Source organism: Grus americana, chromosome 20 (genome assembly GCF_028858705.1).
Source record: "Grus americana isolate bGruAme1 chromosome 20, bGruAme1.mat, whole genome shotgun sequence".
In the NCBI taxonomy this organism is placed as follows: Eukaryota; Metazoa; Chordata; class Aves; order Gruiformes; family Gruidae; genus Grus; species Grus americana.
The window spans coordinates 6,546,384-6,563,195 of record NC_072871.1 but is presented as its reverse complement, the minus strand read 5'-3'; the positions used below and the strand labels follow the sequence as shown (position 1 = coordinate 6,563,195).

The following is a 16,812-nucleotide window of genomic DNA, read 5'->3' as shown; positions in this document are numbered from 1 at the left end:
GACAGACCCGCGGGGGCCCGTCCAACATGGCGGCCACCCTCAGCGCCAGCCCCGCCTCTGCCCGCACCCAAGATGGCGGCGGCGGCGGAAGCGGAATTACGAAGCGCAAGCGGCCGCGAAGCCGCGGGTCCGGCGGCGGGGCCGGGCGGGACATGAAGCTGTGGTGGGGCGCGCTGCGGGCAGCCCTGGGGCTGGCGCTGCTGCCGCTCCTCAGGCCAGCGAACGCCGTAGAGCCCATCAGCTTGGGGCTGGCGATCGCGGGCGCAGCCGCCTCGGCCCTTACCGGCATCATCTCCTACCCGCGGCTCTACTGCTACTTCAGGGAATGCTGCCTCCAGAGGCACGACCAGCGCGCCGCCGCCGGTGCGGGACCGGGGCGGGCTAAGGGGGTGCTGAGGGCCGGGGCGGGCTGAGAGGACATTGCGGGGGTGGCAGGAGGGCGTTGCGGGGTGCAGAGGTCCCGGGTGCCGGGCAGGGCCCGTGAGGCCTCCCCGTGGGCTGCAGGACGCTGCTCCAGCTCGGCCGGCCCTTTGCCCCCCGGCCTGGGGCTGGCAGCCTGCGTGCCGGGGTGGGCGCTGGACCCTCCTAGAAGGAGGCAGAAGCCGGTGGGACATCGTGTCTGTCTCCCTCCTTGTTGTTGACGGTGTGGTCTCTCTGTCCAGCTCTGCAGGAGAATTTGGACAGGAAGCTGTTTGGGCAGCACCTGGTGAACAAGGTGGTTGTGAAGGCGGTGAAGGGCTTCTTGAACAACACCAACGCCAAAAAGCCTCTTGCCCTTTCCTTGCACGGCTGGACTGGAACAGGCAAAAACTTTGTCAGTAAGATAGTTGCTGAAAGCCTTTATAAAAGAGGTCTGCAGAGTAAATATGTCCATCAGTTTGTGGCAACTTTACACTTTCCTCACGCTCACAGCATCAATCTTTACAAGGTAAGAGTGTGCTGTGGAACCTGTGGTGCTGGGGCACAGCTCTCCTGCAGTGACTATTAATTTATAAATGTTATGGCACGATTGGTACTAGAAAGCTAGAAGTTATTTTATGCAGTAAAATGTAGTCTGTGACAGTTTTGGAATCTTCTCTACAGAATTCGATAAATCCCAACATCCATCAAGACTGATTTTCGCATGAATGTAAAGGGTTTTTGTATGTGTTTTGAGTCTGTCTTTAGGGAAGAATGATATGGTTAATTTTTGTTGGTTTATGCTTTGCTTAAGAATGTGACCGACTTAAGGATTAAGTGTGATTCAGCAGGTTTCTGTGGTTAGATGATACTCTGGTGGGCACTGCAAAAAACTAATACTTCATGACTCTGGGGAACCACCTCCAAGTGTATCAGGTACCATGGCAAGCTGAAGCTTGCTCTCTGAGGCATGTACGTAGTCTTCAGTTTTACTGCACACTGGGCAGATTATTTAGTTTTTCTATGTATCTATTTCCTGGCTGTAACATAAAATCACAAAATACTCTGTTGTCAGAAAGGTACAGATAAACATATTTGGAATTGTTCTGCCAGTTTGGTGTCAGCGCAGTTCTGTAGGCAGGTGGGTGTCATGTGGAGCAGTAGTTTGGATGTACATTTTCTGGGGTATTTTTGTTCTAACTAACTTTGTTAAGAGTAGAGTTTGAATGAGTACCAATGTCTTCTAGTACTGAATGTTTATATTCAGTTTGTATCTGTTAAAAATGAGATGGTCTACAAACCCAACTTCTAAATGGAGGAAATACCTGTTTCCTCTTTTACAGCTTACTTTCCCCCTTGTAACTGAAGCTGTTTTAAAATAAAATGCATCCTTTTCTGCTTTTGTTTCAAGGTGATTACACTTGGGAAACTTGCTGCCGGAGGCAGCTGGAGGCACTGTCACTGCTTCTCCACAATACATCCAATGCCACCTTCCCGTGCTGCCTCTGCAGTTCAGGGACTGAGTAAACAAATATCAAAAAAATGATGAATCATTGCAAATGATCAGAAGAGTTACTTCTCATTCATCTGCCAGCAGGTCAACCCTTTTTTTCCCCCTGATTACATTATTATTTATCTTAAATGTAATACTTAAGTGAGAGAATCTATAAATACAATAAACCATCAGCCCTTCTGAACAATATTGTGTTTTAAGAAGGGCTTTTAATTGTCTTCATTTAACTTCTGAATCATTAAAACACAGGGCTGAGAATTCTGTTTCTGCTTCTGCCAGTGACTGCAGGTGCAATTTCTCACTGGTGCTGTTCAGGTAGCAAATTCATTATTTTTCATAGTTTTGACGCCTAAGGATGTTTAGACCAAAGTGCTGCCAACAGTAATCATCTTACTTGTCAGGGCTTTGCTTTATGTTGCTGTTCCTTGGTAGTACCCATCCATTGTCCTACTGTTTACTTTCATTTTTGCTGTCTTTACAGGAATATCTTTCTCACAAGGAGATTTCCTGCTTGTTCCACCCAGTATCTTAGTGTCTTAAGTATACATATACTTTTTTTTTTTTTTTCAGAACCGGCATGAGATTTTGGTAATGTTTTATTTACAGCTTTTAGCCGTGTTTTAGTCAAGAAGCTGAAGATGTTAAAATGACACAATTGAAATGACTCTTTCAGGACAAAGGTCAATAAGCAGAAGTGCTATTTTCTGTCTTTTCAACACGAACTCTTTCAGCATCTTTTATTTTTATGCCATTCAGGACCAGTTGCAGTCGTGGATTCGGGGAAATGTGAGCATCTGTCCCAGATCACTCTTCATATTTGATGAAATGGATAAAATGCATGCAGGACTCATTGACTCCATCAAGCCATTCCTGGACTACTATGAGCTTCTGGATGGGGTGTCTTACCGACAAGCCATCTTCATATTCCTCAGGTAAGGAGCAGCTTCTCAGGTTTGCTGTTCTATACACTCGGTGCCTTTTAAAACTACCTGCAATCTTTGTTTTCTCTTTACTTAGCAATGCAGGAGCTGAAAAGATAACAGAGGTGGCACTAGATTTCTGGAGGAATGGGAGGACAAGGGAGGAGATACTGCTCACAGATATACAAAATGCACTCTCTGTGTCTGTCTTCAATAACAAAAATAGTGAGTAAAACTCTGATTGATTTTGAGGTGGTAAAAGTTCCACAAAACGGATGGGCTGCATTTAGTTGCATTTTTACAGGTATGGTTTCTACTTGATGTGGGAGCCACAATGCAATTTTGGGGACTACAGATGGCTCTTGAGATTAAATGAAGGTTAAGGAGCTCTGTGTGCACCTTGGCTACCAGCATGTTTGCTGTCCATTGGATTGCATATGTTGGGGGAAGCCTACACTGGGCATTTATTGACATGCTAATGGGCTAAAGGGAAAGCAAAGAAAAATCCTGACAGTGAGACTAGATATTGCAGTAGCTGAAAAATCTTTAACCAATGCAATGTTTTATTATGGAGAAGCCACTTCCTTGGCCCCCAACCCACTTAGCCTGTCTTGCTCAGTCTGTTAAAAGCCTTCAGGCAGTTGTTTAGGAGTTATTAATGGGGAGCAAGCTGACATGACAGCCCTGCTGTGGGTAGTCTAGTGCTTCCTAGGTTTCCTTGCACAGGAAAAGGAGTTTTTAACATAATTATGGTCTAAAATTAGCATTGGAAGCACACTTACTGCATTTTTTAAAAAGGTTAGGTGCAATCACTGAAAAAAGGAGCAAGACAAGCTGGTTTGGGAGTGCTGATGAGTGTAGAAAATCTGTTCTTCTCTAGGTGAGAGAGGGGAAGGTGTAAGACTGGCACCTGGGGAGCAAGGCCAAAGTGCATTCAGTCAGAATTCGTTCACTGAGCTCCAGTGGACCACATCTATGTGTCTGTCCAAACTTTATGCTCAAAGTGTCATGAGAAGGGGCTTGTATTTAGACTTACTTGTCCATTATAGGGCCCTAAAACCACAGATGAATTCTTACTGGTATGTAGCAGAGGGCTACGATGTGCCTCTTGCTCCCATTCAACCCATGACAGTGTTTAACTAGAGGAGTTAAGCAAACCCCTTCTCTTTCCCTTTGTAGGTGGATTTTGGCACAGCACCTTGATCGATAAAAATCTCATTGACTACTTTGTTCCCTTCCTGCCTCTGGAATACAAACATGTGAAAATGTGTGTCAGGGTTGAGATTGAATCACGTGGCTATGCTGTGGATGAAGATATTTTAACCAGAATAGCCGATGAAATGACCTACTTCCCCAAAGAGGAGAGAATTTATTCAGATAAAGGATGTAAAACTGTGGATGCAAAACTGGATTATTACTACGACTTCTAATGCTTTATTGCTACAACCTGCAAAGAAGCAAATTTAACTTAATTACAAAGTGGAGAACCTGGGACATTTCATTTTTAAGCACTTTTTAAAGAAAGGATCATTATTTTTACCTGGTGTGTAAATAAGCGGCAGTGCCTCTGCATTTTTTTTATTCCGTCACTAGTCATGGCTTCCAAGTACTTCAGCCCTGTGTTGTCAAGGTAAGAACGAACTGCACTGTGAATGCGGGGGTCTGTGTCTGACAGTGCCGAAGATTCCTCTTGGATCGTGTGTTGATCATCAGAACTGTTTGGCAGACTGTTGGCATGTATAGAAGAACTGAGACTATGACCTAATTTTAATTGGATTTTTGTTTGATGTGGATGATCTCTAGACAATATTGAGAATTTTAATCAAAGTTCCTATGTCTGTGAAAGCCTTCATTGGGCTTATGTGGGAATATTCCTACAGCTGCACTAAAAGTAGGATATGTGTCTTTTTTCCTTTAACGGCTTGGTTCCAGTAAAGATAAGGAGGGTATTCTGTAATTAAAAAAAAAAATCTGTGGTCTTCTATCCAACATTGTGCAGTACCATTGTCTTTCTCAAAACAGTGGTATGAATTGGCCTCCTGCGTGTCAAACCAAGAATATGAAACTCTTTGATATGAATCTTGTTCAAAGGGCAGCCTTAATATTAAAGGAAATTAGTTTAAATCCTTGATTACTACTTCAGTTTTGTTGGTTCCTATTTTTGGCTATTTTTGATGTATAAAGTTGCCCACAGGGTGCTTTCCCAGGAGTGATTTTCTCAGGAAGGAGAAAAGTGTGCTTTCTGACCACTGGGTCAGCTTCGTGGAAGTAGCGTAACTTAATGGGAAACACATACAGGTTAAATTGTACACCAAGGAAATAGAAAAGAGGTTTTTCCTCTTCACCTACGTGTAGAATTCAGGGGCCAGCTTGCAGGGTTTTCCCTTTTTCCTGTTCTCGCAATACTGTATGCCTTTGAGGCAGGGATGAAGACAGAGCCAAGGGCATTTGAAAAAATAATGTGAAATGTGTCAACTGAAGCTATTGCAGAGAGCATCAGGCTTGTTTCTCAATGTGAGCACTGCAGAGGCTTTTTTCATTCCAGTTTCTATTCAAAATAAACTCTTCTCATCAGAAATGTATTTCTTAGCTACTTTCTGGTGTTCTTTGCATGGAGTGATTTGATGTTAATTTTGCACAAACTTACTACTACTTGTTGAGGAAGAGCATACTACGTTTCTGGCTGAAGTGTTCAGCTGTGCTTGAATACAGGTATCTCCCTTCTTGAGTTCAAAAGGAATAGATATGGGGAGGAGATGGGACTCTGCTACCTGGTGAAAGGGAAATGAAGTTTGGAGTGGAAACTGCTCTTCTAGACCATCACCACTAATTACATTCTCACGGCTTTTGTAGAGGTGGACTTTCTAGATGTATATGTGCTGAATAGTATCATAAAGATGAACTTGTCTTCTACAGACTAATTAAAACCCTGCTTCTCGTCTCTCCTCCCACTGTGGCACCAATGACTGAACACCTTGCAGGCTCTGATTGAAGCCACCCATGTTTTCAGTGGCGGTATCTTGACGTTTTCTCTGCAAGGGGGGAAAAAAGGGTCAGTAAGACTTCAGCTGTCCAGTTCTGCTCTGAAGTTGTATAATATGCAAATTATCAGTCCTTGTATTTGTCAGCAAATGAGCGCTTTGAACTTGGGTATTTAATCTGTTTCTTTGACCTCCTGATTATAGCAAATGACTGGCTAATGGAAAAAAACAGACGTGAAAACGATAAACTTTTACTACTGTCTGGTACCTGCTCATGAAAAGAAGCAGGAGCAAGCATTGTGTCTTTTCCAGCATTAACTACACTCTTAGTTCTGCTTGATGTGCCATCGCAGCATAGATATTAGCATTTGACATTACGTTGGTTGCAAGTATTTAATTATATCATAGCCCTAGGTGGCTTAGGGCAGATGGAAGCTTCCTCTAGAGGGTGTAAAAAATTATGTTCAAAGGGTGGAGAGTGCCTCTGTTTAGTCTCTCTTCTGTCCTTGAAAACAGCAGACCTGGCTAGGAGCATCTCCTGCCTCTGGGTAAAAGAAAAGTGTGTGCCTGAAATGACTCCCAGCTTTGATCCTGTCATTATTCCTCCCCTTTAGACTGCGTGGTTTCAAAGCTGAGGTCCTCACTTTGTCTGTCTTGCTGTGACTGGGTAACTTTGGCCACTATTGTTTTTAATAGGCCACTTGAAACTGGATCAATTTAAAGGAAGATGTCCAATGGGAAAAGGTCTGATCCCTAGAGAAACAAGTCCATTGGCCAGGTGAGGGCAGCTGAGCAGTCACTGAGATTGAATTTTGTTTGTTCTTACCAAAGTCCAGTACACGCAACTGCTACTTTAATTCCACCTTCTGCAGGGACTGTTCCAAGCTCTCATGCTGTACTCATAAAATTAGAAGCTATGGTTAAAATACAGTGATGTTTTAAGTGTTGCTTTTGATAGAAAGAGGCAGCCTGGCCCTAGAGATCCATCTGCCTGACGCCCCGGGCCAAACAGCCAAGCAGTCGTGTGTGCAGAGTTGTGCAGGCATAGGGCAAAGTCCTGATGAACGCGACAGCTTACGCTTCCTGTATATGCTCCTTAATGAGTTTCCTTGTGCATTGTTACAGCATAACACATAGTTCACAACAGTGTGAACAACTGACTGTTCCTTGAGGTGCAAGTTGTCACTAACAGCTGTACCTCACTTGAATTAGGCTGTTACTTACACACTGGGTTTTTTTCAGTGCTAGAGAGGCTGCAGATGCTCTGGCCCATGGAGATACGATGAAAGCCTTTGCCAGCTAGAGAGGTGAAGAGCCACCTTCAACAACAGCTTTCCAGACACAGCACAGAGAGGAGGAATAGTTACACAAGCTACCTGAGGCTTATTTTTCCTGCGGTGCCTGGCAGTATGGTAGGAGATACCTGTTAATAACTATGAAGCAGAGCAGGCACAGACTCTAAGGCTTTTTTATAGGTGTTTGTTTCTACCGAGCTGTATTTAATTGCTGAATGCCTTGCTGTGCTGTTGGATGACTCAACGTGCTTTAATATCAACAGGCAGTATATTTAATCTGCTTATCTATTGTTATAAACAAATTTTTAAGAATAGAGGAAGCTTAACAGAAAGCTGCAGTGCAGCTTGTTGAAAACTACATAAGCCAGTACCTTCCTACTGCTGAAAATGATTAAACCAAGAGAGAAAAGTGACTTAAGATTTATTCCAAGTGCAGCACAGTAGTAATATGTAGTGTTTTGAAACTGCACAAGTATTTTGTATTCAGAGTAACTGAAACTGGATGCAGCATTTACACCTAGGAATAAGTCAGGTAATAGGCAAAACATTACACATGAAAAGCAACAGTCCAATGTCCCAAGGTTAACAGCTAGCTAGCATTTGGCTCTGGAGATTGCATCAGCATGAACACTTTGCCAACATTTGACAAATTCCACGAGGTTGTAAAAGGCAATTGACGCTTTTAGTTTAGAGCTTAACATAGATGCCAAGCTCTCTGTTTGAATTTGAATTAACATAATAGTGTTGAGACCTCTAAGTTTTGCATCACATGTTAAAGCAAGTTTAAGTACAAGTGAGGGAGTAGATGCTGCAGCACAAAAATAGCCCACTCCCTCGTACCAGTTTAAGAAACACACTACAGTGAACCAAGTGATAGGCACTTCTGTCTTGCACTACAGTATTTAAGCCACAAGTGACGGATGATGAAGGAGTTAAAGCTTGCAACAGTGTTGTAAACCGCAGCCTTACCAAGTGGGTGAAGGTTAAATCATCTTTCCCAGTTTCCTAATCCATCACTCATCCTTCCATACAGACATTCTTTAAAAAAGCTACTATAAAACATACTTATCTAGTGAGGTATGGGATTGTTGATTGCTCTCATTTCCCATACTCCCTTCTCTGCAGGTCTCTAGGAAGAGCTTTGTATTGCTCTTGTTTACACTTCAGTATAAAAATACACTATTAAAAATAACTTCTGCCATGAAAGTGTCTTCGAAGCAAGGTGAAAGCAGCATTACACAGGCCTAGGCTACTGGGTACAGCTGGGAGGGACTAAAGATCTTGCAGACTTCAAGCCCAGGAGCCCACATGCAGATTAACCTGACAAGCTGTAAGTCAAATCCTCATGTGAGATTTTTCTCACTGAGAAGAGAAGACTGGCCTACTGTGTTTTAACAGATCCCTTGGATGGGTCCCTCTGCTTAGGAAGACAAACACCCTGGAGTTACCATACAAATTCACTTAGCCCCCTTAGTTAGAAGAATATAAAGCTTTTTTTTACAATTTCTTTTTCTCCAAAGAAGCAAGCAGTTACTTCCCCCCCACACACGCCCTTTCTCTAATATTTAGTAACAGATTTCCCTGAGCTCATCGTAACTTTCCATATTACTGTGGCAGGAGATGTGCTATGATGCCACAGCTCAGACATAAACTATAATCATGCCCTTCTGTCCCTGAATACTTGACGCTTGTCTGTAGAAGCCACAACAGCATCAATCTGCTGCGAAGGACAGGAAGCCTTCCACCAGACCATCTTCTTACTGCAACGCATCAAGGTATTCACCCTCGCAGGCACCATTGTAGTCCCGCATACACCACACATCCCTTCATTTCACTAGCCCATGAATGAGACCACGTACAAGGAAGAGAATATGACTGCTTGAAAGAATTCTTCTGTTCTCCTTTGCTCTAGTCTAGTTTTTTTGTGGAAAGAGGAATAAAATACTCAATAATCCCAGCACTTGGAAGAATAAAGCAGAAGAGGCTGTATCCAGTGCTATATATATACGTCACACTCAAATTCTGTATAGGTTAAAAGAAAAATATGGATACCAGCCAGTTCAGAGATGAACAGTGGTATGTTAAGTTAAAAAAAAAAAAAGTTTAAAAGCCCACACAAGTCACTCTAGTATTTTCACCATACTCCCTGCAACAGTAAAAAAGCTTAAGTGCAAATACACAGATTTCCAAAAGCTCTAAAAGTGCTTTGGAGACCTGAAGGGTAATCAACCCTTGACTTTTGTATCTCTCATTGCAATGTCTTCGTGAATATCCAGCTTGGCCTGTACAGTCTTGCAGCCTTTATCAGAGTAGATTTTCTGCTCTTTTGGGAAGAACGTCATCTCATCAGCCACTGCTTGAACAACGTTCTCATCGACAGCATAGCCACGGGCTCTCATTTCAGCCCTGACGCACATCTTCACATGCCTGTGCTCCAGGGGCAGGAAGGGGACAAAGTAGTCAATGAGGTTCCTGTCGATGAGGCTGCTGTGCCACAGTCCACCTGGAGGAGTTAGGGGAAAAGGAAAAGCAGGGCAGGGTCAAGAGATGAACTCTGTCTTAGGCAGTAAAAGGAATTTCCCATTTTCTGGGGAAAGTGACTTACTATTCTTGTTATTGAAGATTCCTACAGATAGCATAGACTCCAGGTCTTTCAGCTGAATCTCCTCCCTGTGCCTTCCACTTGTCCAGAAGTCAAGAGCTGCTTTATTAATTAAGTCACCACCTGCATTGCTGTTCATGAAAGAAAAATGTACAGTGATGAATACAGGCACAACTGAACCAGAATTTCTTTTTTTAGCTGGTTACACATATTGCTAATCTTCTTGGTGTCAAATCACCAAAACAGAAACCTGTAAGCCAAAATTCAGGGAAAGTCTCCAGTTCTTTAAATAGCCATCAGTGTGTGGTGGGTTGACCCCGGCCAGCAGCCAAGCACCTACACAGCCACTTGCTTACTCCCTCCTGCCTCAGCGGGGTGGAATGAGAAAACAGGAACAAAAGCGAGAAGACTTGTGGGTCAAGATAAAGACAGTTTAATAGGTGATGAAAAGAGGAGAAAAGAACCCCAAGGAAGGCTAAGGAAATCACTCACCACCCCCGTAGTCAGACCAATGTCCAAGCAGTCTCCAAAGAACCATCACCTTAGAAGCTGAACCACCCCTTCTTTCGCTACCCCAGTTTTTATTGCCAAGTACAACGTTACATGGTATTGAATATTCCCCCGGCCAGTTTGGGTCAGCTGGCCCAGCCCAGCCTGCTCGCTGGGGGCAGCATGGGAAAAAGAGGCAGCCTTGAGCCTTTGCAAGCACCATCTGGCAACAACGAAAACATGGGAGTGTTATCAGTGCTGTTTTAGCTCCAAATCCAAAACACAGCACCAAACTGTAGTGACAGTTAACTCCATCCCAGCCAGACCCAGTACAGAGTGCACCCATCCCAGGGAGCTTCCCCAGAAAGTGAACTCTCATACAATCTGTGCTCAGGCTCGTGAGCTCAGCATGCTGCAGTGGTCTGCTGCATGTCAGAGCTGCTCAACTACAGCCACAGGCCACACAAGAGCACATAGTGCTCCTCTCTATAAAGAGAGGGTCTCCACTCCAGAGCGGTTCTTTTGCTGTTCTTTGAATCAGGTCCCATAGGAACGTCATTATCATCATAACCACGGATTTATCTCAATATCTCAAAATGACTGAAATGGGTGCTACAGACCTGAGGAAGATGAAGATGGCTTTCCTGTAGGACACCCCATCAACCTGCTCATAATAGTCCAAGAATGGCTTGATGGCATCAATGAGGCCTGGATGCATTTTGTCCATTTCATCAAAAATGAAGACAGAGTGGGGACAGGCGCTGACATTGCCCCGAATCCAGTTCTGCAGTTGTTCCTGGAGCAAGAGGTTGAAAAACACTGAAAAACTAGTTCTTTTGGGGATGTACTGCAAGATGCCTGTATGTGACAGCCTCTAGGGACACCCTTTCGAACGTCAGTATCCCACACTCACTGGTTATACTTTTTCCTGAAGAGAGGACCATAAATTCTGTGACTGATCCCTTTAACATGTGACACTGAATGTAAATGTGAATTCTTTTCCTGCTCACAGATGAGAAACCCATTCTTTCCGCTTAGTGTACAGATAAGGCACGAAAACCAGGCTGAGATGGGAAATCTTGAAGAAGAGAAAGCTTCTTTTTCATTTGGTTAAAAAAAAATAAAAAATCAGTGTTTCCTTTTTCATACAGAAACCACATCTATCAGTTGTGGGTACCTTCAAACATGAAGATCAGAAGTCTCCAATGTTGAGGAATGAAGTCACTTGAAAAATCTCTCATGCAGGCTACACTTTCTCATTGCGTAGTGCATGGTGGGTTGACCCGGCCAGCAGCCAAGCACCCCAGCAGGAAGGGTGAGAGAGGACAAAAAATAAAAGCAAAAAAACTCACAGGTCAAGATAAAGACATTTTTATAGGTGATGGAAAGAGGAAAAAAAAAAATCAAGCAAAAGTGAATCGCACACTCCTAACACATGGAGACCCATGCCCAGCCAGTGTTAGAGCAACAACCACCTTGGAAGCCAACATCCCCCACTTTTTCCTTCTTCCACCCGTTTTTATTGCCAAGCATGACAGCGTATGGTACGGAATATCCCTGAGGCTGACTGGGGTCAGCTATGTCCCCCCGCAATGCCTTGCTCACCCCAGACTGCTGTCTATGAGTGACAGAAAAAAAGCAAGTTTTGAGGCTGCACGAGCACTGTTCAGTAATAGCCAAAACACTGGCACGTTATCAACGCTGTTCGAGCTACAAACGCAAAACATGGCACCGCAGGCGCTGCTATGGAGAAAGTTACCTCCATCCCAGCCAACCTGCAAGTGCAGTTTTAATAACAAGATTCTCTCCAAACGGCAAGCACTGCAGTAATCAGCAGATGGCATCAGTGAGAGGACAGCACCGGGAGATTACTCTCACTTTGGATTTCTCGGCAATTTGCTGCCTTCCTCTTTCGCTTTCTGAATGCATTTCCCCCTCCATCTCTCCTGAGCACCAACTTTGGAAATACCCAGCTGTACACCTCCAGTGGTCAGGTATCTGGAGGACATCTGAGGCACAAACAGCCAAACCCCCATAACGGGGAGGTTTGGGGACTCGGGGTGACCGGATTACCTTGTGTCCCTCCTCACCTTGTAAAGCTTGAGTTGGTCATGGTGGGGAAAGTGCAGGGTGGCCAGGAAGAGATGGACAAACTTGCTGCGCAGGCCGGCGTGGTGGACGTGCTCTGCCAGGATCTGGCTGAGGAAGTTCTTGCCGGTGCCAGCCCAGCCATGGAGCGAGAGTGTCAGCGGCTTCTTGGGGCTGGGGTTGTTGCTGAAGCCCATCACTGCCTTCAGCACCACGTCCTTGGCCAGGTGCTGCCCGAAGAGCTTGGTGTCCAGCTGCACCTTCAGCGCTGTGGGGAGAGGGAGAGCTCAGCATTGCGTGGCCACCAATGGGTGCTGGTCACTGGCCACGCACCAGGAGAGCCTGGCCTGGCCACCGATGGGTGCCGATTACTGGCCACACACCAAGTGAGCTCAGCATGGCCACTACTGGGTGCCAGTCACCAGCCATGCACCAGGTGAGCTCGGCACGGCCACTGCCGGGCATGGGTCTGAGCATGGCACGGCCGCTGCCAGGCACACCGGGGGCTACCCCGTGCAGCGACCGTTACCGGCCGAGCTCCGGGGCAGGGTCAGGGAGCCCAGCGCGGCCTGGCGCCCCCCAGCCCCCGCCGTACCGGTGGCGTTGAGGCGGTGCCCGGCGCTGGGGCAGCACTCCACGTAGCTGCAGTAGAAGCTGGGGTGGGACAGGTAGCCGGTGAGGGCCGAGGCGACGCCGATGGCCAGGCCCACGCTGAGCGGCTCCAGCGCCGCCAGCCCCGGCAGCAGCAGCCAGAGCAGCGCGGCCGCCCGCGGCATGGCGGCTTCGCGCCCGAGCCCACTTCCGCCCGCCGCCGGCTGTGGGCGGGCTGATCCCCGCCCCGCCCGTAGCCGCCGCCGCCGCCGCCATCTTTGTGAAGGGCACGGACCGGCATTCGCTGCCCTGCTGATGACGGCGGCGGGCAGTGACGTACCGCTGTGGGGATGACGTTAGGGGCGCTGTGTGACTGCATTAGTAGCCTCGGGCAGCGAGGTGGAGGCTCAGGGCATCCTCACCGCCTCCATCGCCTCAGGGCGAGCAGACCCCATCCCTGCTGTCACCCCTCAGAGCATCCCAGGCCCCATCTTCCATCACCGTCCCTCCCTTCCACGCCACCGGGTTTTCCTGCAAGACACCGGCACAAATGGTGCTCCCCATCCCGTGCCACAGCATGAGCCTCTTCTCCTTCTCCCCACCAACAGGCACGGGTGGTTGCATCGGACCGAGCAAACCGCAGAGGCCCTGCCCACAGCCTACGGGAGAAATGGCGTGGGGACACGGTGTGGAGATTAGGAGGGGGTTTCTGCATCCTTTTCATTTACTGACAGAGGCCCTGCCGCACAGCGTTCCCCCACGCAGGCAGCTCAGCCAGGATGGGGTAACGGCATCGGCGTGAGGTCGCAGTGCCGCTGTGGAACCAGGACTGATACCTGTGAATATTGAAATATTAAGATCAATTCAAGCAATTAGAGCCATTGCTCAATAGATGTAACCAAACAAAAGGGAAACCATTACAAATTAGAAAATAGTTAGAATAGTTGTAAGATAAGAAGCTCTGGAATAATCTCATTTTAAAACAGCTCGGCCTTGGGAGAACAGATGTGCGAAGATAAGTAAGTTACAAGATGATCACAAAACCAACTTTGAAGGATAAGGTATACGTGATACCAGGACTGAGTCTGCGGAGAAGTAAAGGTCAAGAAGAGTATGAGCCTTCATCTGAAGACCCCCGACGACCACCCGGAGGTGCCAACAAACATGCGCAAAGGACATTAGCATATGCTAACAAGTTCCCGGAAAATCCATGAATGTGGTAAGCATTACTCAGAAATATAATGAATATGTATATAAACATAGTATAAATACTTGTTAGTTTTGTCTTTTGGGTGCGCACGTTAGGTGGAGTTATCCTCCGTGCACTCAGCGCTGCTTTCTAAAACTTCAAAATAAGCCTTAGTGAATTATTTTGCCGCTTTCTGGTAACAGGACGCTGCCACTGAATAGGAAAGAGATTCACTGGCTCATTAGAGCTATATCTTTGCCATCTTTATTGCTCCGGTCTTGGCAAAGGTTTCAGTCACTCTGTGTGAATCTGCACTGGAGTGGAGGTGTCACATCCCTACGTGTGTGTCGCCCAGAGACACGAAGTGACAAGGACTGCGCTATCTCCCAAATGATGGCAGTGTCTGATGGGATGAGTGCTTCTCTGGCACAGTGGCTTGAACTGCTGCGTTTGTCATTGCAGCAGAGCAGGAGGATTGGCCATACTGCCAGGTGTTACTGAGAGGGTCTCTGACAAGCTGCTACTCACTGTAGTAATTGCTGCCTCGAGCTGAAATAGGGAGTTGGCCATGTGTTTGAACGTAAAGGCAAGCTGAGAGGTATGCCAGCCCAAAGCTTGGGGTTTGGGCTTGCTTCAGTCTTGTGATGCGAACAGAGCTGGAGTGACCCTCAGCAAAGGGATTTCCCAGGAATAATACAGGGAGGAATTGTGCTCCCCTGATCTGTTTATGCAAATGGCCTTCAATAGGTGAGTTCTCTCCTCTTTGCAACTAAAAAGCTCCCTAGGGGGGGTCCCCACTTATCTTACAGAGAACTTTCTGTCTAAGGGTCGTGTTCTAGAGCTGGAGAAAAACTATTTACTGACCACTGTGGAAGTGGCATCTCCAGTACTTTTGGAAGCCACCATGGATGCTTGGTTTGCCATTCACTTGGGGACTGGGAGCCCTTTCCCCCCTGGGAACAGCTGACTTCCCTTTACAGTTTTGAGTAGCTCAGATCTTCTGGCTGACACGATGGCTGAGCATGTTCGCTGACAACATGCCGTAAAGACAGACAGCAAGGGCCCTTGAGCTGCTCAGCCATGCTGCAGTCAGCTACAAACCTATTGGCAGCTGTTATTCCCTTTGTCCCTGCAGGTTTTGTGGGACTGAAATTCCCTTTTTGCCTTTGGTTTTCCTTACTTCAGAAAGAGGAAGATCGCCTTGCCGTAATAAACACCATCAATCTCTTCACGGTAGCCAAGGAATGGCATTATAGAGTCTATCAGGCCATGTGGCATCTGATCCATTTCAGAGAAGATAAAAAGGGACCTTGGACAGTCACTGACGTTGCCCCGAATCCAATTCTGCAGCCGCTCCTGTGAGAACAGGCAAAATTACTTGGGATTTGCACTCACAATTGCAGATAAATTGAAGAGGGTGAGATAAAGCTGGAAGTACCTTATAGAGATGGACGTGTGAAAGGTGCGGGAAATGCAGTACTGTGCTGAAGTGGTGCACAAACCTCCTCCTTGGTATATTAAGCTGATAGAGGTTCTCTGCAATGATACTGCTGACAAACAATTTGCCTGTTCCAGTCCAGCCATGGAAGGACATCACCAGGGGCTTCCGGGGCCAGTTGGAGTGCATATTTGCTCTGAGAGCTCTCAGAACTATCTGGATAGCAAGATGCTGGCCAAAGACTTTTCACTCCAAATCCACCTTTATAACTGAAGGAATGAGGGGAGAGAAGAGTCGGAAAATGCCATATTATTCCTCCCTTTTTTTTTTTTTTTTTGATTGCAGCTGAACTATCAGGGAGGACGAATGTTCATTGCCCTCCATCCATGACAAGACTGTGAATCAGCAGAGAATCCAGCTGAGGAGCAGACTTATGAATCAGACTCTTGGTGGCATTCATGGGAATCAAGCAGTTTGTTCAAGATAGGCAGGAGTCCCAGCAGTGTTGTGGCTACTGCCTCCTATAAAGTCCTGGGATGGGATCTGATGTGTTTGCAGAGACTTGTTCACCGCACGTGCTAAATTCTCGTTAACTGTTTTTGTGGCATCTAGCATACCTTGCATTTGTAGAATAATGTGCTTCTCTTGCTATATCAAGTTCTCTTTAAAAAGTACCACAACTGGTGTTTCAATAGGTAAAATACTAGAAAACAACCTGTTTGTAAGCAGCCAAATCCAGAGCTGGTAGGAAGTGACATACTTGAAGTACCTGGAGGCACACAGCTCTCCGACAGTTGAGGATTTGTTTTGAAATCTGCATCCCAGCACTGAAATTAAGCAATATTTGTAGTCTCATGACAAAGAGAAGAGGGATTTCCAGGTGACAGGATCAGGAGTTTATGGTTAAAAGGTTGTATAAGCTCTTTTTCAAGTTGTTGTGGTTTAACCCCAGCCGGTAACTAAGTACCACGCAGCTTCTCGCTCACTCATCCCCTCCACAGTGGGATGGGAGGAGAATGGAAAAATCTTTGGGTTGAGATAAAGACAGTTTTATAGGATAACAAAGGATAGTAATAATAATAATAGAATATACAAACCAAGTGATGCACAGCGCAATTGCTCACCAACCAAAGCTGATACTCACTTAGTTCCTGAGCCAAACTGCATCCTGGCCCATCCCCCACTTATATACGGAGCATGATGTCATGTGGTATGGAGTATCCCTTTGGCCAGTTTGGGGCAGCTGTCCTGGCCGTGTCCCCTGCCAGCTTCTTGGACACCCCCGCCTTCTTGTTGGCAGGGCAGTA

General features: G+C 46.2%; 2 protein-coding genes across 2 annotated transcripts; one reads left to right on the top strand and one right to left on the bottom strand.

Moving 5' to 3' along the window:
* Nucleotides 1-104: 104 nt before the first annotated feature.
* Nucleotides 105-5,410, top strand: LOC129215357 (torsin-1A-like). Its single transcript, XM_054848204.1, has 5 exons — nucleotides 105-363; nucleotides 663-928; nucleotides 2,669-2,844; nucleotides 2,930-3,057; nucleotides 4,012-5,410. The coding sequence occupies exons 1-5, from the start codon at nucleotides 153-155 to the stop codon at nucleotides 4,260-4,262; spliced, it is 1,032 nt and encodes a 343-aa protein (XP_054704179.1). The 5' UTR covers nucleotides 105-152; the 3' UTR covers nucleotides 4,263-5,410.
* A 2,102-nt stretch (nucleotides 5,411-7,512) lies between these two features.
* On the bottom strand, nucleotides 7,513-13,101 carry TOR1B (torsin family 1 member B). Its single transcript, XM_054848205.1, has 5 exons — nucleotides 12,883-13,101; nucleotides 12,290-12,555; nucleotides 10,820-10,995; nucleotides 9,714-9,841; nucleotides 7,513-9,611 (listed from the first exon to the last, which is right to left on the bottom strand). Exons 1-5 carry the CDS (start codon nucleotides 13,061-13,063, stop codon nucleotides 9,334-9,336), a joined length of 1,029 nt encoding a protein of 342 aa, XP_054704180.1. The 5' UTR covers nucleotides 13,064-13,101; the 3' UTR covers nucleotides 7,513-9,333.
* Nucleotides 13,102-16,812: the final 3,711 nt, after the last annotated feature.